The sequence below is a fragment of the Podarcis vaucheri genome (genome assembly GCF_965113315.1).
Source record: "Podarcis vaucheri genome assembly, chromosome: 12".
NCBI classification, from domain to species: domain Eukaryota; kingdom Metazoa; phylum Chordata; class Lepidosauria; order Squamata; family Lacertidae; genus Podarcis; species Podarcis vaucheri.
In genome coordinates this window covers 57,960,061-57,978,816 of record NC_138750.1, presented here as the reverse complement: position 1 = coordinate 57,978,816, position 18,756 = coordinate 57,960,061, and the positions used below count along the sequence as shown (strand labels likewise).

Below are 18,756 nucleotides of genomic sequence, written 5' to 3'. Positions count from 1 at the left end.
GGCTGTGCTCCGGGGGCTTCAGGCAGCTATCTGCAAGCCTTCGGAGGGCAGCAGGAGTTCCCGCTGTGCTCCGAAGGCTTGCGGATAGCCACCTGAAGCCTGGAGAGCGAGAGGAGTTGGTGCACACTGATCCCTTTTGCTCTCCAAGCTTCGCTTCGCTGGAGAGGTGCTGCACAGTTTTCCCTCTCTGCGCAGCTCCCCTTCAGTGAAGCGGGAGGAGAAATGGAAGGGGCTCCGTTTCTCCTGCTGCTTCGCTGAAGGGGTGCTGAGCAGAGAGGGGGAGTCCCCCCCCGTTCTCCCCCTCCTATGGTCCGGTGCGTCCTATAGAGTGAAAAATACGGTATACCCCAGCCATATGGCTGAGCTTCCCCAGCCACTCTGGGTGGCTTTCAACAAAATATTAAAATACAGTAATGCATCAAACATTAAAAGCTTCCCTAAGCAGGGCTGCCTTCAGATATCTTCTAAAAGTCTGGTACAGTGGTGCCCCGCAAGACGAATGCCTCGCAAGACGGAAAACCCAATAGACGAAAGGGTTTTCCGTTTTGGAGGTGCTTTGCAAAACGAATTTCTTGCGAGTTCCTGCGGGGTTTTTTCCTCCCCCCCCCTTTTCCCAAGCCGCTAAGCCGCTTATTAGCTGATCCTAAGCCGCTAAGCCGCTTATTAGCTGATCCTAAGCCGCTAAGCCGCTTATCAGCTGATCCGCTAAGCCGCTTATCAGCTGATCCGCTAAGCCCGCTAAGCCGCTAATAGTGCTAATCCGCTAAGCCGCTAATGGGCTTGCTTCGCAAGACGAAAAAACTGCAAGACGAAGAGACTCGCGGAACGGATTCTTTTCGTCTTGCGCGGCACCACTGTAGTTGTTGTTCTCTTTGACATCTGGTGGGAGGACGTTCCACAGGGCGGGTGCCACCACCGAGAAGGCCCTCTGCCTGGTTCCCTGTAACTTGGCTTCTCGCAGTGAGGGAACCGCCAGAAGGCCCTCAGAGCTGGACCCCAGTGGGAATTCCTCAGATGGGAATTGTAGTCTCAAAACATCTGGAGCAGGCATCCTCAACCTCAACCCTCCAGATGTTTTGAGACTACAATTCCCATCATCCCTAACCACTGATCCTGCTAGCTAGGGATCATGGGAGTTGTAGGCCAAAAACATTGGGAAGGCCGAGGCTGAGGAAGCCTGGACTAAGAAAATGCAGCCAGCCCAGACTCACACATGGAGTTTCAAACACTCATCCTTTCTGCGTGGAAGCAGGATGGCTACGGGCTGCAGAAGAAGAGGACTTGAATACAGATCCATCAGACCAAGTTCACACTGCAAACTGGAAAGCAGAAGAAGATAAGACTGGCTGAAGCTGGTTCTCACCTCACATTTGAAAGGCTTCTCCCCCGAGTGCTGCAGAGAGTGCACCTTCAAAGACATACTTCGCTTGAACGACTTCCCACACGTTTCACAGGTGAACGGCATGTCCTTGGTGTGGGCTGCAAAGCAAGGGAGAATCGTGGTTACCAGGGAAATCTGTACGGTTAGGAACGATCCCCGTCGCGGGGATTCGAACCTTTGGTCTCCATCTTCCATCTCTTTTTCAGACTACAACTCCCATCATCCCTGACCACTGCTCTTGCTAGCTAGGGATGATGGGAGTTGTAGTCCTAAAACATCTGCAGGCCACCAGGTTGGGTGTGTGTGTGTGTCTGGACCAGCCTTTCTCAACCTGTGGGTCCCCAGATGTTGTTGGACTACAACTCCCATCACCCCTAGCTAGCAAGGCCAGAGCTCAGGGATGATGGGACTTGTAGTCCAACAACATCTGGGGACCCACAGGTCGAGAACTGCTGGTCTGGACTGAACCGGTCTTTTAAAGGCACCGATAAAAGCAAACACTTGAAAAGAGGTTACGTGAAATAGTTAGAAAGTAAGATGAAGACAGGCTTGGAAAGGGTTCGCGGGGCAAAGCCTAGAACCCTGATTTGCGCCCGAGAAGGTGGGTCATCTGCACAGCGCTGAAACGCCGCCTGATGTTGGGTGCTCCTCAGGAGGCGGCAAACCTACTGCTGTGCCCACTCACCGACCATGTGCTTCCGGACATGCGCCATCGTGTAGAACTTCTTCTCGCAAATCTCGCAGGAGAACTTCTTCTCCGCGTAGCCGTGGACGATCTTGTTGTGCTCATGGAGAGACCACAGCTTCTTGAAGGCTTTCCCGCAAGTGATGCACTGCAAAGGAGATGGGGAGAGTCAGGAGGACCTGAGCCTAGCGAAAAAATTGTGCAATTCATAGAGTTGGAAGGGACCATGAGGAACATCTACAAGGCAGGATTTAGGTTTGATGAGGCCCACCTAGGGTCGGCGGTTCGAATCCCCACGACGGGGTGAGCTCCCATTGTTCAGTCCCTACTCCTGCCAACCTAGCAGTTCGAAAGCACGTCAAAGTGCAAGTAGATAAATAGGTACCGCTCCGGCGGGAAGGTAAACGGCGTTTCCGTGCACTGCTCTGGTTCACCACAAGCGGCTTAGTCATGCTGGTCACATGACCCAGAAGCTGTACGCCGGCTCCCTCGGCCAATAAAGCAAGATGAGCACCGCAACCCCAGAGTCGGCCACGACTGGACCTAATGGTCAGGGGTCCCTTTACCTTTAATTAAGCTACTGAAGGTAACGGGGCCCTTTATATGTCCAGCTGTCCTTTGTCAACAACAAACTGTTTGATTTGAATTTTTTTGGATGGTTTGTTGAATATTACTTCATTTGATAAAACTTGTTTGTTTTAAAGTTACAGTGGTACCTCGGGTTAAGAACTTAATTCGTTCCGGAGGTCTGTTCTTAACCTGAAACTGTTCTTATCCTGAAGCACCACTTTAGCTAATGGGGCCTCCCGCTGCTGCCGCACGATTTCTGTTCTCATCCTGAAGCAAAGTTCTTAACCCGAGGTACTGTTTCTAGGTTAGCCGAGTGTAGCCTGAAGCGTCTATAACCCGAGGTACCACTGTATTATGATTTTTTGTAATCTATTGGATCAGATTGTTACTATTGATGCTTGATGTTTCAGTATGTTTTTATAGGCATCGGAAGCTGCCCAGAGTGGCTGCGGCGTCTCAGTCAGATGGGCAGGATATGTATGTATGTATGTATACATAAATTACCGTATTTTTTGCACCATAACACTCACTTTTTTTCCTCCTAGAAAGTAAGGGGAAATGTCTGTGCGTGTTATGGAGCGAATGCCTGCAGGTGGCGGGGGGATCTGCTGCAGTCGTGAGCAGAGGATCCATGGTTCCCCTTCCTTCTCTCCTCCATGGTTACAAAGCATGGATCCACATGGATCCCCAGGATTTTTGCATTGGTCTACTCCAAACTCACTGTCAGATCACATGTCTGTGGCCACAGCATGAACCACAAAAATCATACATCCACTGTTTCGTTTAGAATATTTTTTTCCTTGTTTTCCTCCTCTAAAAACTATGTGCGTGTTATGGTCTGGTGCGTGTTATAGAGCGAAAAATACGGTATTATTATTATTATTATTAGTCTCTCCAGGGATGGGAGACTCCCCTGCCTGTAACCCAGGACGGCTGAGCCCAGTCAATGGGTCTGTCTCAGCATAAGGCAGCATACTATGTCACAACTCCTGTCCGTTCTAGTTTCACAGAGGGCGCACCATGCGCCAAAGCCTGCGAAGGGCAGCTTGGCTGAAATGTGGCGCCTCGAGGGGCGGTGGGCTCCCTCCTCACCTGGATGTTCTTCTCGCAGTCCGTCTGGTGGTGCAGTAGCAGCTCGCTCTCCAGCAGGAACCGCTTGCCACACTTGTCGCAGATCTGCATGCGGCTGTGGGTGACGTTCATGTGCTTCTCCAGGTACCAGCGGTTGTTGAAAACCCGGGGGCACTTCTTGCAGGGGTAGTGCTGCTTCTCCTCCAACTTCACCTTCTGGCCCACCCCGTCCGGCTCCTTCTTCCTCTTCCTGCCTCTCTGGTCCTCCCCTTCCTCCTCCGCTTCCTCCACCTCCTCGTCTTCCATCGCCACGGCAACCGCCTCCTGGGACCTGGTGGGCGCAGCGGCCTGGGCGGCCTTGGAGGGCCTGCTGGCCTTGTGGGGCAGCTCGGACCTCTCCCTCTTGATCTCCGCCACCTCCTCGCCGTCTTCCTCCTCTTCCTCCTCGTCCTCCTCCTCGGTGGTCTCCTCCAGCTCTTCCTCCTCGCTGTGCTCCTCCTCTTCCTCCTCCTCCCCCACCTCGCCGTCGTCCTCTTCCTCCTCTCCTTCCCCGTTCTCTTCCTCCTCGCCATCCTCGTCCGCGCCACGTCCTTCCCCTTCGGGCCGCCCAATCACCGCGGCGATGCCGGCCGTCTGGTCAGCGGCCGGAGACTTCCCCTCCGTCCCTTTCGAGACGTTGAGGGTTTGATTGTTGAGGTTGACTTCCACAATGATCTGCTCTCCCCGGTTGTAAGAGCTTTGGCTGCCCAGGGCCACATCGGGCTCTTCGCCCTCCACCTTGCAGACGGGCGGGCTGCCATCTTTCTCCTCCTTGTAATACTTCTTGCCAGCCACGGCGGCCAGGTTCTGGTTGCCCCCGCACGCCGCGCCGTCCTCAACCCGCACCGAGTAGGGGTCGTTCCCTTCCCGAGCGTAGATCTTGGGGTGCGGCGCCGGGTCCATCTCCTGCTTGATGTTGCAGTAGTACTGAGACGGGACGCCTTTGCCACAGCTGTCCGGAGGCAGCGCCATATTGCTGGCCATGGCTAAGCCGAGGGACCTGGTGCTGATCAGCTCCTGGCAGGAGGACGCAATGTCGCTCATCTGCAGGACGGCGGCCGCGTTCAGGACGTCCTGCACGTTGCAGGCATTGACCAGGAGCTTGGAGGTGTAGATGAAGTTGAGGATCTGCTGGAGGCCCTGGGAGGTCAAGGCCTCCAGGGAGAGCTCCACCCGCTGCAGCTGCTTGTTTTGGGTGAAGAGGGAGTGGAAGAAGTGGCTGTAGGCGGCGAGGACCCCCTTGTGAGCTGGGAAGACGTTCCTCTGCTGCAGCAGGACGATGTCCACGTCGCACAGATCCGGTTGAAAGAGGCGCTGCTCGTTCAGTCTGTCCATCAAACACGTGAAGTGGAGGGCTACATCCTCCACCAAAGAGTATTCGGCGGCCGGGTAGTCAGTTGTCTTTTCGACTATCAGCTGTGGGGAAAAATGAGAGGAAGGTTAAGAAGAGCCAAGTGGTGGTGGGACTCCACCTTCTCCTCCTCTTTGGAACGGATGGAGCCCAAGACAGCTCAGGTGGCTTCCATCCTTACGTCCCCACCAAGATATCTGAAATACAGCCAGGAACGGAGCAGGCTTGCTTGTTAGGGCAAACGGACATTTCCTCTCTCTCTCTCATTTTTATTAAATTTTCGATTTTACAATATAGACTATTCATTCAGACAACCTTAAAATATCAATGACTTCCCTTCTTCTCTTTCCATGGTTCATTTTGCACAGCATAAATCCCTGCATACTAAACAATTCAGTATTCCATTGTTACTTCCATCAAAACTTATTTACACTGTTGAATTTATCTTAAGGCTGCCAACAGGTATACAAAATTATTGCCCATATATTCAATAAATATTTCCAATCTTCTTCAAACGTATGTTCGTCTTGTTCTCTTATTATATAAGTTAGATCCACAAGCTGCAGATATTCCACCTCGCTCGTTTTCCATTTTTGGCCTAACGAAACATGGGCCGCCGTAGTGGTGTACATAAATAACCTTTTTGGACACCTGCGAATTCCCATCTGAATAATCCCCAACAAAAAGGATGTTGGGTGTTTGTTTTTTGAAAGGTGCTTTAAAACATTTTTTTCAATTCATTATAAATTATTTCCCAATACTCTTTTACCCTTTTATAGGTCCACTACATATGGACAAACGTATCCTCAGTCTCATTACATCTCCAGCACTTATCTGATTCAGTCCTATACATCTTAGCAAGTCTGCTCGGAGTTAAATACCATCTGTAAATCATTATCAAGTAGCTCTATGGCAGGCATGGCCAAACTTTGCTCTCCAGGTGCTTTGGGACTACAACTCCCATGATCCCTAGCTAACAGGACCAGTGGTCAGGGATGATGGGAATTGTAGTCCCAAAACATCTGGAGGACCAAGTTTGGCCATGCCTGTTCTATGGACATTTCCTCACTAACCCCACCAATCTAGGGTCTAGGCAGCTATTCCCAGGTCTGCAGAAATTGCAGCAGCAGGGAATCACTCCACCAGTTTACGTATCTTCCAACATTGGGCTGTGTACTTGCAGCCAGAGACTACGCCTGCGTGGAAACATCCTCTGCTCATCCCTCTTCAATCCCCTCCTGGTTCTGGGGGACAGTGGTACGGGGAAGGGAAGGAAAGCCCCTGGCCCTTATCTTGCCTGGCCTGCCTCTTCCTCCAGCTCTGAAGCTTCCCCTTCCTCTGTTTCTTGCCTCCTGACAGGTACAGGTCCCCACAAAACACTCAGCTCAAAGTGGTGAACACCCTTCTACCCCGTCCACTCCATTTCATCTTCACAACGACCCTGCAAGGCGGGTGAGGCTGAGATACCGTGACTGGTCAAAGGTCACCCAGGGTGCTTTGTGGGGGTTTGAACCCTGGTCTCCCAAGTCCCAGCCTGACACTGTAGTCCACTATACCACGCTATCAATGGGGACTAGCCACAATGACCACAGCTGTGAACACACCATACATTGGGTGACTGGGAGTGGCCGCCGGGACCACATAACACCGGTCTTGAAAGACCTACATTGGCTCCCAGTACGTTTCCGGGCACAATTCGAAGTGTCGGTGCTGACCTTTAAAACCCTAAATGGCCTCGACCCAGTATACCTGAAGAAGCGTCTCCACACCCATTGTTCAGCCCGGACACTGAGGTCTAGCGCCGAGGGCCTTCTGCCTGTTCCCTCCCTGCGAGAAGTGAAGTTACAGGGAACCAGGCAGAGGGCCTTCTTGGTGGTGGCACCCACCCTGTAAAATGCCCTCCCATCAGATGTCAAAGAAATAAACAACTATCTGACTTTTAGAAGACATCTGAAGGCAGCCCTGATTAGGGAAGCTTTTAATATTTGATGAATTACTGTATTTATTATTTTGCTGGAAGCAGCCCAGAGTGGCTAAGGAAACCCAGCCAGATGGGTGGGGTATAAATAAAATTATTATTATTTTGTGCTTAAACCACCACATCACCTCTTGCAGAGAGTCTTGGAAACTGTAGAGAAATTCAGTAAATAAATAAATTCGGGGTCAGCCAAATTAGGTCTGCTGGCTGCAGGGTCCCCACCCCGATCTTATCTTGAACAGACCCAGATCTCCCAGGGGGAAGGCAAGGCGAGAGAGAATCACACCTGAAGTTAGCAAAAAGCAACAGCACACACATAGCCGCACCACTGACCGTCACACAGGGATCCTGTCAGCTATCACTCAGAAGATCCTTGCACACCTTCTCCAAGGTAATTACAGCCCATTAAAAACAGCGACTCGTTTCCTTCATTAAGAGACCTCATTAGGATGAGTTAAGGCACACACTCCAGTGGGCTTTAAAAATAATAATAAATTATTGCCGGGGGCGAAGCATCACCTCCAAAACTTTAAAAGTCACATTGAAGAAGCTCTGGGTTGCAACTTGCAACTGGTAAAGGGCAGCCGTTCCGGGATGAAAAAGTCCTTTGATGCAGAGCCGTAAATCTGCTCAAAAGAAAGATGCTCTCCAGGGTTTCGATTGCAGACAGGTAGGGGGAGGCAGCTGGAGAAAGAGACTGAGGCGTCATCGGTCGCCTGCAGACTGACAGTATTTTGCATGAGGGATTCAGTCCCTGTCCCCCCCACAAATCTGGGATTGCACAGTTAGGGTAGATTAAAGCGTTCCAGTGCAAAACAACAACTCACTGAACAACAATAGAAAAGGGGGGTTGCAGTTAGGCAAGTAAAGGGACGTGGGTGCCGCGGGTGAGGCTGAGAGACGCAGGTGGCGCTGTGGGTTAAACCACAGAACCTAGGGCTTGCCGATCAGAAGGTTGGTGGTTCGAATCCCCACGACGGGGTGAGCTCCCGTTGCTCGGTCCCTGCTCCTGCCAACCTAGCAGTTTGAAAGCACGAAGTGCAAGTAGATAAATAGGTACCACTCCGGCAGGAAGGTAAACGGCGTTTCTGTGCGCTGCTCTGGTTTGCCAGAAGCGGCTTAGTCATGCTGGCCACATGACCCAGAAGCTGTACACTGGCTCCCTCAGCCAATAAAGCGAGATGAGCACCGCAACCCCAGAGTCGGCCACGACTGGACCTAATGGTCAGGGGTCCCTTTACCTTTAAGTAAAGGGGAAATGCGATGAACGTGAACAAATGATCAGTGGGAGGCTGTAACACTGCAACAAAAGGATATCAGGACGAATGTTCTTCGTTGCATAACGAGGGAAGGGAAGCTTGGGAGCCTGAGGGCCAAATTCCTTTTGAGGAAGTCTCCTGGGGGCCACGTGCTGCAGGCAAAAGCGGACGGAGCGACGAATGCAAATGTTACCTTTGTATAGTATTCTAATTTCTAAACACACTCAAACACAGACACACACACACACACACACACACACCCTCTCTATCCAGGAAGGCAAGAGGCGAGATCAGACTTCAAGGACGCATTTCAGTCTGCCTAACAGAATCAAGGAAGGTGCAAAGCGAGGCTGGTGTGATCTGTGGCCTGGGAGGAAAGGGTCAGGCAGAGAAGCCTCCCCTCTGGGCTGTTGCCTCCAGAGAACAAGAAAGATAAATAAACGGCTGAAAGTTCATTACAGAAATAAGCCCCGAGTTGCCTTCTGAGCTACTTCGGAACGACAGCAAAATAATCGGCCAAAGCCGAGCGAGTAGGGTTTTTGGCATCTCCTCCTTGGCAGCTGCCTTCCTCAAAAAAAAAATCATTGCATAATCCAACCCTGATCTGAGCATGCAGACACACACACACACATTCTCCCTCTACTGCCTCTTTGGAGTTTATTCCTCCCTCCTTTCCCCTCCCTCAGTCTGACTTGATTCTGCAGTTGACAGTTTTGCAGCTGAGCTGCGTTGGCACGCGACTAGGGGACGCTTTATTATCTTCTTCTCTTTTTTAATTGCTTGCTTTTTCAATGCTTCGGGGAGAAAGATCCTGAGCTGATCATGACCAGATAGCGTAGAGAGGGAGAAAGAGAGTTATTAAAGCCATCTGGGGGGAACTCGGGTGCCCCTTGCCAGCGCACTATTACAAAAACGAGGCAGATTTAATAGCAAGAGAGGGTCGCGGTGACCCGCCAGTGTGCAACAGGAGCCTGCGGCCAGGCTGAAACGAAAGACCTTGCTCCTCAGGAGCAAATTCTGGGTGGGCAATTGAATCTGCTGGTCCGGACAGAGTGGGCAAATCCACACTCTATTGGCTGCAATAGCTCATAGAATTGTAGAGTAGGAAGGGACCCTAAGGTGCCATCTAGACCAACCCTTTGCAATGTAGGAATATGCCGTTGTTCCTTACAGGGATTGAACCTGCAACCTTGGCATTATCAGCACCACGCTCTAACCAAACGAGCTATTCTGGCACAGGGGAAAGGCAATTCCTATGGCTTCGTTTACATTTCTTCCGTCTCTGCAGCACCCCTCAGAAAACCAGCAAGGGGGAAATATATCAGCTCAAGATTGTAAAAGAAACTAACCTATCCATCGAATGCCACACAGCTAAGGAACGTGCGGCCATCCATATGCTGCTGGACTCCAGCTCTCATCAGCCCCAGCCAGCATAAAGAATGGTCAGAGATATTGGGAGTTGTGGTCCCTCAATATCTATAAGGCCATACGCTCCCCAGCCCTGATCAATGCACACACATCGAACTGCTGTTGTTGCTGGCCTCCATCTGTCTCAAGAAGCAATGGAGTGTGCCTCCAGGGGTGAGGTCAAACCTCTGTGTTAGGAGCACTGAAGTGACCTCCCCAGGGCGCAAACCTGGGATGTGCGTGTGGAGGTCCTGGACTGCTCAGGCAACCAGACCCACCTCTCAGCCTTGCTGATATTGTCCAAAGGAAGGTAGGAGCCTATCAATTAATGAAGATGATCATCCAAATGTCATAGACCAAATGGAGAAAACAGCACACGGACCTAGTGGTGGGAGGAAAAAATCCTTAAATAAGAGACACGGGGGAATGATTAATGGACTTCAATGTCTGTACACTAATGCGCAAAGCATGGGAAATAAACAAGATGAGCTTGAGCTCTTGGTACAGCAAACTAAATATGACATAATAGGCATCACTGAAACCTGGTGGGATAAGTCCCACGATTGGAATGTAATAATGGGGGGATACAATCTATTTCAGAGAAACAGACCAGACAAGAAAGGAGGAGGAGTGGTGTTATATGTCAGGGATGTGTATACCTGTGAAGAGATCCAAGATTTAGATCCTCAAAGCCAAAGTGAGAGCATTTGGGTCAAAATTAAGGGAGAGAAGAATAACAGAGACCTCATTGTGGGAGTTTACTATAGATCCCCAAGCCAAACGGAGGACATAAATGATGCCTTCCTGGAACAGATGGCCAAGCATGCAAAAGGAAGGGAGATAGTAGTAATGGGGGACTTCAATTACCCGGATATTTGTTGGACGTCAAACTCAGCCAAGAGCATAAGGTCAAACAGATTCCTCACTGGCCTTGCAGACAACTTCATTGTCCAGAAAGTGGGAGAAGCAACAAGAGGAACAGCCATTTTAGATCTGGTCCTAACCAATGTTGATGACCTGGTTAGTGGGGTAGAAGTGGAAGGATCATTAGGCGCGAGTGATCATGCTCTTCTGAAGTTTACTATACAGCGGAAAGGAGCAGCCAAGCATACTAGGACTCAATTTCTTGACTTTAAGAAAGCCGACTTCATAAAACTTAGGGAAGTGCTGGGTGAGATCCCATGGACAACAATACTAAAAGGAAAGGGAGTTCATGATGGCTGGGAGTTTGTTAAGAGGGAGATACTAAAAGCACAACGTCAGGCAATACCAATGAGACGGAAACATGGAAGGTGCCTAAAGAAGCCAGGGTGGCTATCTAAAGAACTTTTAACTGAATTAAGATTAAAAAAGGATGTGTACAAAAAATGGAAAAGGGGGGAAACCACCAAAGAGGAATTCAAACAAATAGCCAGCACATGTAGACACAAAGTCAGAAAAGCTAAAGCACAGAATGAACTCAGGCTTGCTAGAGAGGTTAAAAGCAACAAAAAAGGCTTTTATGGGTATGTTCGTAGCAAAAGGAAGAACAAAGAAACTGTGGGGTCACTCAGAGGAGAAGATGGTGAAATGCAAACAGGGGACACAGAAAGGGCTGAACTACTCAATGCCTTCTTTGCCTCAGTCTTCTCCGATAAAGAAAACAATGCCCGACCTGAAGAATTTGGAGCAAATGATTCAGCAAAGGAAACACAGCCCAGAATAACTAAGGAGATAGTACAAGAATATTTGGCTAGTTTAGATGTATTCAAGTCTCCAGGGCCAGATGAACTGCATCCAAGAGTATTAAAAGAACTGGCAGATGTGATCTCAGAACCACTGGCAGTCATCTTTGAGAGTTCCTGGAGAACAGGCGAAGTCCCAGCAGACTGGAGGAGGGCAAATGTTGTCCCTATTTTCAAAAAGGGGAAAAGAGAGGACCCAAATAATTACCGCCCAGTCAGTCTGACATCAATAGCAGGGAAGATTCTGGAGCAGATCATTAAGCAAACAGTCTGTGAGCACCTAGAAAGGAATGCTGTGATCACCAATAGTCAGCATGGATTTCTGAAAAATAAGTCATGTCAGACTAACCTGATCTCGTTTTTTGACAGAATTACAAGCCTGGTAGATGAAGGGAACGCAGTGGATGTAGCCTACCTTGATTTCAGCAAGGCATTTGACAAGGTGCCCCATGATATTCTTGTAAAGAAGCTGGTAAAATGCGGTCTTGACTATGCTACCACTCAGTGGATTTGTAACTGGCTGACTGACCGAACCCAAAGGGTGCTCATCAATGGTTCCTCTTCATCCTGGAGAAGAGTGACTAGTGGGGTGCCACAGGGTTCTGTCTTGGGCCCGGTCTTATTCAACATCTTTATCAACGACTTGGATGATGGACTCAAGGGCATCCTGATCAAATTTGCAGATGACACCAAACTGGGAGGGGTGGCTAACACCCCAGAGGACAGGATCACACTTCAAAACGACCTTGACAGATTAGAGAACTGGGCAAAAATAAACAAGATGAATTTTAACAGGGAGAAATGTAAAGTATTGCACTTGGGCAAAAAAAATGAGAGGCACAAATACAAGATGGGTGACACCTGGCTTGAGAGCAGTACATGTGAAAAGGATCTAGGAGTCTTGGTTGACCACAAACTTGACATGAGCCAACAGTGTGACGCGGCAGCTAAAAAAGCCAATGCAATTCTGGGCTGCATCAATAGGAGTATAGCATCTAGATCAAGGGAAGTAATAGTGCCACTGTATTCTGCTCTGGTCAGACCACACCTGGAGTACTGTGTCCAGTTCTGGGCACCACAATTCAAGAAGGACACTGACAAACTGGAACGTGTCCAGAGGAGGGCAACCAAGATGTTCAAGGGCCTGGAAACGATGCCTTATGAGGAACGGCTAAGGGAGCTGGGCATGTTTAGCCTGGAGAAGAGGAGGTTAAGGGGTGATATGATAGCCATGTTCAAATATATAAAAGGATGTCACATAGAGGAGGGAGAAAGGTTGTTTTCTGCTGCTCCGGAGAAGCGGACACGGAGCAATGGATCCAAACTACAAGAAAGAAGATTCCACCTAATCATTAGGAAGAACTTCCTGACAGTAAGAGCTGTTCGACAGTGGAATTTGCTGCCAAGGAGTGTGGTGGAGTCTCCTACTTTGGAGGTCTTTAAGCAGAGGCTTGACAACCATATGTCAGGAGTGCTCTGATGGTGTTTCCTGCTTGGCAGGGGGTTGGACTCGATGGCCCTTGTGGTCTCTTCCAACTCTATGATTCTATGATTCTATGATTCTATGATTCTATCACCCCTTAACCTCCTCTTCTCCAGGCTAAACATGCCCAGCTCCCTTAGCCGTTCCTCATAAGGCATTGTTTCCAGGCCTTTAGTCATGTGGCCAGCATGACTAAGCCGCTTCTGGCAGAGCAGCACACAGAAACGCCGTTTATCTTCCCGCCGGAGTGGTACCTATTTATCTACTTGCACTTTGATGTGCTTTCGAACTACTAGGTTGGCAGGATTGAGACTCCTTAGAGTAGTGATAAAGCGGGATATCAAATCCAAACTCCTCTTCTTTTTCTTCATCCAACTGTCTTAGGAGATCCACTCTGAATTTGTGTAGGGTTTCTTCCCAAGATATCCCACAAGGCAGTGGAGGTTTAGGATGAGAGTTTTCCTTCTCCTTGGTGGGCTCCCTTCCCAGGGGTACGAGCCCCGTCTGCCCCTCACCTCCCTCTATAGCACATGCAAAAACCGCCTTCTTGATCATTGCACCCACCATTGGTCTTGCTACTCAACCCACCAATCACCTTAAAAAGGTTTCTTTTAACGCTGCTGGCATTATTTTCTGCATTTATTTTTCAGTCATTTCTGCTCTTGTTAAGCTGCTTTGGGTCCTTCCTTAGTCGGAGGAGGGGAAGCGGGCTACTAAAGGGTCTAAATAAATAAGAATTAAGAACCCATGTTGCTAGGGTGGGCAGTAGCTCCATGTTGTCCACAATGGCTGGCAGCATCTCTCCAGCATTTCAGGCAGGATTCAATTCAGGGCCTGGGATCTTCTGGCAGTGAAGCAGACCCTCCACCACTAAGCGACGTCCCCCGTAAGATCCCCAGTGTCCCGTGCAAATGAGTCCTTGCAATATCGCGACCCTCATTTTTTGCACCACCCCTGAAAAAAACACGCAGCCTCATGGCATTTTGCTCGTGCAAGAGATTCCGCTGCTTTGAGGCATGCTATATATGGCTCCGAGCCTGACGAGGCGAGACAGAAGACCCCATTCCAGGTCTTCGCCTGCGCTGTCTTAGCAAACGCTTCCCCCGAGGGAGTCGAATTAATCATAGCTGATCCAAGTGCTTCCCGGCCGCGCTCTGGGGCACGAGAGCAGCCCATGACAGAGCTCGTCAGAGAAGGAGGAGGAAGCCCCGCTCGGGTGCAAAAATCCTGTTGGTGCCCCCTTGCACCGCTCCCAAGAGGCATTCAAGGTCACTCTGGTCCCAGAGACTTCCCTCCCTCCCTCTCTCATTCCCAGAGAAGGCCATTGTCACAGCTGAACAGCTGCCCAGAGTGACAGAAGCACAAACTTGTAAGCTCCCTGCCTGCATATTCACAGCCAGCCATTGCATGGAGGAAGAGGATAAGTAGGTTCTTTACTCAAAGGGGTTTGCATTACAGAAAGTTCAAAGTACAGTCACACCTCGGGTCACAGACATTTCAGGTTGCGCGTTTTCGGGTTGCGCACCGCGGCGAACCCGGAAGCACCGGAACGGGTTACTTCTGGGTTTCGGCTCTCGCGCACGCACAGAAACGATAAATTGTGCTTTGAGCATGCACAGAAGTGCCGAATCGCAACCCATGTGTGTGCAGACGAGGCGCTGCGGATTGCGAACGTACCTCCTGCACGGATCACGTTCACACCCCAAGCGCCCACTGTACATCCTGGCATCTCCTTTGCAAAGAGGTGCAAAAGCAAGCAGAAGTCAAGCAGACAGTTATTTCAGGGAGAAATCTAGCAACTGACACCTGGTGACACCTGGCTTGAGAGCAGTACATGTGAAAAGGATCTAGGAGTCTTGGTTGACCACAAACTTGACATGAGCCAACAGTGTGACGCGGCAGCTAAAAAAGCCAATGCAATTCTGGGCTGCATCAATAGGAGTATAGCATCTAGATCAAGGGAAGTAATAGTGCCACTGTATTCTGCTCTGGTCAGACCACACCTGGAGTACTGTGTCCAGTTCTGGGCACCACAATTCAAGAAGGACACTGACAAACTGGAACGTGTCCAGAGGAGGGCAACCAAAATGGTCAAAGGCCTGGAAACGATGCCTTATGAGGAACGGCTAAGGGAGCTGGGCATGTTTAGCCTGGAGAAGAGGAGGTTAAGGGGTGATATGATAGCCATGTTCAAATATATAAAAGGATGTCACATAGCGGAGGGAGAAAGGTTGTTTTCTGCTGCTCCGGAGAAGCGGACACGGAGCAATGGATCCAAACTACAAGAAAGAAGATTCCACCTAAACATTAGCAAGAACTTCCTGACAGTAAGAGCTGTTCGACAGTGGAATTTGCTGCCAAGGAGTGTGGTGGAGTCTCCTACTTTGGAGGTCTTTAAGCAGAGGCTTGACAACCATATGTCAGGAGTGCTCTGATGGTGTTTCCTGCTTGGCAGGGGGTTGGACTCGATGGCCCTTGTGGTCTCTTCCAACTCTATGATTCTATGATTCTAACTGGTTCCCAGTACGTTTCCAAGCACGATTCAAAGTGTTGGTGCTGACCTCTGAAGCCCTAAATGGCTTCAGCCCAGTATACCTGAAGGAGCGTCTCCACCCCCATCGTTCTGCCCAGACACTGAGGTCCAGCGCTGAGGGCCTTCTGGCCTCATTGTGAGAAGCAAGGTTACAGGGAACCAGGCAGAGGGTCTTCCTGGCAGTGGCACCCTCCCTGTGGAACGCCCTCCCACCAGATGTCAAGGAGATAAACAACTATACAACTTTTAGAAGATATCTGAAGGCAGCCCTGTTTAAGGAAGTTTTTGATGTTTGATTATGTTTTTATATCTGTTGGGATCCGCCCAGATTGACTGGGGCAACCCAGTCAAATGGGTGAGGTACAAATAATAAAATTATTATTAACAGCTGGAACCAGTGAAACTGACTGTTCTAATGAAAAACCCACAAAAATATAAATTAGTGGAGGAAATAGCTCAGTGGCAGATTGCGTGGGGAGGGTCCCAGGTTCAAGTCCAGGCGTCTCTATGTAGCTCAGAGAATGCCCACTCTCTGAAACCCAAGTTAAGTGTAGACCAGGTACCCAAGTTAAGTGTAGACCAGGTACATCTGGCCCTCCAAGCTGCTGAACTACAACTCCCATCATCCCTGCCCGCTGACTCTGCTCGCTGGGGTGGATGGGAGCTGTAGTTGGACTGCTGCAAAGCGGACACTTGCCGTTCGTACATAGGCTGCCTCCATGAGTTGGAGCCTTGCATGACCAGGTATCCAAATAACGGGGAAAGCCTGCGAGAATACACCAAGCACGCCTTTCGCGGACATACCAATGCAGGTGTGATGGGACGCTCGCAAAGCTGTCTCCTTCCATTCAAATGAAGGGGGTGGATACTGAAAAGAGCTGCAGCTTAACTGCATTGCTCACACTTTCGGGGCAAGTGGGTAGCCTTTGTGCCCAAAGGCTGCCTTCAATCACTTGAGTCTCCCCAAACTTTGCAGTCTTCATTTGAGGCATTTTGCCATGTTCCCCTTCTCCCCCAGCCATCTCAAGTCAGGAAGATGACGACCAGAGAGGGGCCATTCTCAGGCGTGATAGCCACCCCCCTGGGGAACACTCTTCCTGGACACCCACTTACTGGGACACCAGATGAAGGCCTTTTTATCATCTGCCCAGGCTTTTCATCATCATCTAGCATGAGGTCGACTTGGGTTCCTGTTTCAATCTGTCCTGCTGAATTGTAGGGTTGTTTTATCTCAGGCTGCATTTTCTTAGTCTAGGCTTCCTCAACTTTGGGCCTCCCAATGTTTTTTGCCTACAACTCCCATGATCCCTAGCTAGCAGGACCAGTGGTTGGGCATGATGGGAATTGTAGTCTTGAAACATCTGGATGGCCGAGGTTGAGGAAGCCTGCTCCAGTTGTTTTGAGACTACAGTTCCCATCCTCCCTGACCACTAGTGCTGCTGGCTAGGGATCATGGGAGTTGTAGGCCAAAAACATCTGGAGGGCTGAGGTTGAGGAAGTCTGCTTTATCTTTTGTTTTGTTTTTTAGCTGCTGCTGTACTCTCTTTTGATTGGCACTGCGTTTCTCATTTCTGTCAACTTACTCGTTTATTAACTATATCAGAGCGGGGTACAGCGATCCGAAAACCAAACAGAAAAATCCCATTAAAATCAGTACAGAACAAATCATTAAAATGACTGGCTACTCAAGGGACATTAAAAAAACCCACACAAAAACACTTAGGCCTATCAGCACAAAAACTTTTTTTTTCCCGAGAGATGCTGGAAAGTCAAAAGTGAGGGTGCCTGCTGTATCTCTGCTGGAAGAGAGTTCCACGGAATGGAACTGGTGACGCTAAATGCCTTACTTTTAGCGGAAGACAATAGGGCTTCTGTAACATGGAGAACAACTAACAGTGCTTCTTCGGATGATATCAATGACTGAGCTTGGTCCTTAAGGTACCCTGGACTCAAGTTGTTCATGGCTTTGTACATCTATTCAAGGCTTACAGCAGCTTGTTCGTGTCACGGCAAACGGGTCCATTTCTTGCAAACTAAAAGGTGTGATGCAAAAGCAAAAACAAGCATGGAGAGGTAAAGTTATGGGGTGTCTAGGGGGGAGCAGTGAAAAATGCCCACCATTCCCCAAAATCAACAAGACAGACCTAGCTACAGTGGTACCTCGGGTTAAAAACTTAATTCGTTCCGGAGGTCTGTTCTGAAACTGAAACTGTTCTTAACCTGAAGCACCACTTTAGCTAATGGGCCCTCCTGCTGCTGCCACTGCGCCGCGATTTCTGTTCTCATCCTGAAGCAAAATTCTTAACCTGAAGCACTATTTCTGGATTAGCAGAGTCTGTAACCTGAAGCATCTGTAACCTGAAGCATCTGTAACCCGAGGTACCACTGTATTACATATCACCTCTTATTCATAAAGGCAGTCTGGGCTACTTCAGACCATCCACCGTTATACAGTTAACAAGAAAGAAGTCATAGCAACCTGTGGTTGTTGTTGTTGTTGTTTTGGGAGAGAGCTTATGTATGGTAACTGTTCAGGAATTTGTTGCTTTCTTTTGCTTGAATAAAGTAAGAACATGGGTATTTGAACCATTGCCAGCAAGCAGGCTTTGATCCTCGCTCACGCTGAGCAAACCACTTATTTGGGGAGATTACTTCTGTAGAGGGACACGGGTGGCGCTGTGGGTTAAACCACAGAGCTTAGGATTTGCTGATCAGAAGGTCGGCGGTTCGAATCCCCGCGACGGGGTGAGCTCCCGTTGCTCGGTCCCTGCTCCTGCCAACCTAGCAGTTTGAAAGCACGTCAAAGTAGATAAATAGGTACCGCTCCGGCAGGAAGGTAAACGGCGTTTCCGTGCGCTGCTCTGGTTCGCCAGAAGCGGCTTAGTCATGCTGGCCACATGACCCGGAAGCTGTATGCCGGCTCCCTCGGCCAATAAAGCGAGATGAGCGCCGCAACCCAAGTCATCCGCAACTTGACCTAATGGTCAGGGGTCCCTTTACCTTTACTTCTATAGGAGAAGGTAGCTTTAATTTAACAGAGGGGGGGGGAAGGCTGATATGCAGTCTGTGTTCATGATGCAAATTAAGCAAGTCTGCTTAAAATGTACCAGGTGCAGGTAGGTAGCTGTGTTGGTCTGCCATAGTCGAAAGAAAATAAAGAAATTCCTTCCAGTAGCACCTTAGAGACCAGCTAAGTTTGTTATTGGTAGGAGCTTTCATGTGTATGCACACTTCTTCAGATACATGTACCGATTACACATTCTTTTGCCAGGTTC

The 18,756-nt window shown here is 49.5% G+C and overlaps 1 protein-coding gene across 1 annotated transcript in view; it reads right to left on the bottom strand.

Annotated features, from left to right (window-relative positions):
- Window positions 1-18,756, bottom strand: part of ZBTB47 (zinc finger and BTB domain containing 47) — a 52,357-nt gene that overhangs the window by 14,123 nt on the left and 19,478 nt on the right. Inside the window, exons 2-4 of the mRNA XM_082192311.1 lie at window positions 3,729-5,162; window positions 2,067-2,214; window positions 1,364-1,479 (exon numbers count right to left, since the gene is read on the bottom strand). Coding sequence (XP_082048437.1) covers window positions 1,364-1,479; window positions 2,067-2,214; window positions 3,729-5,162 — 1,698 coding nt within the window. The remainder of the gene's footprint in view (window positions 1-1,363; window positions 1,480-2,066; window positions 2,215-3,728; window positions 5,163-18,756) is intronic.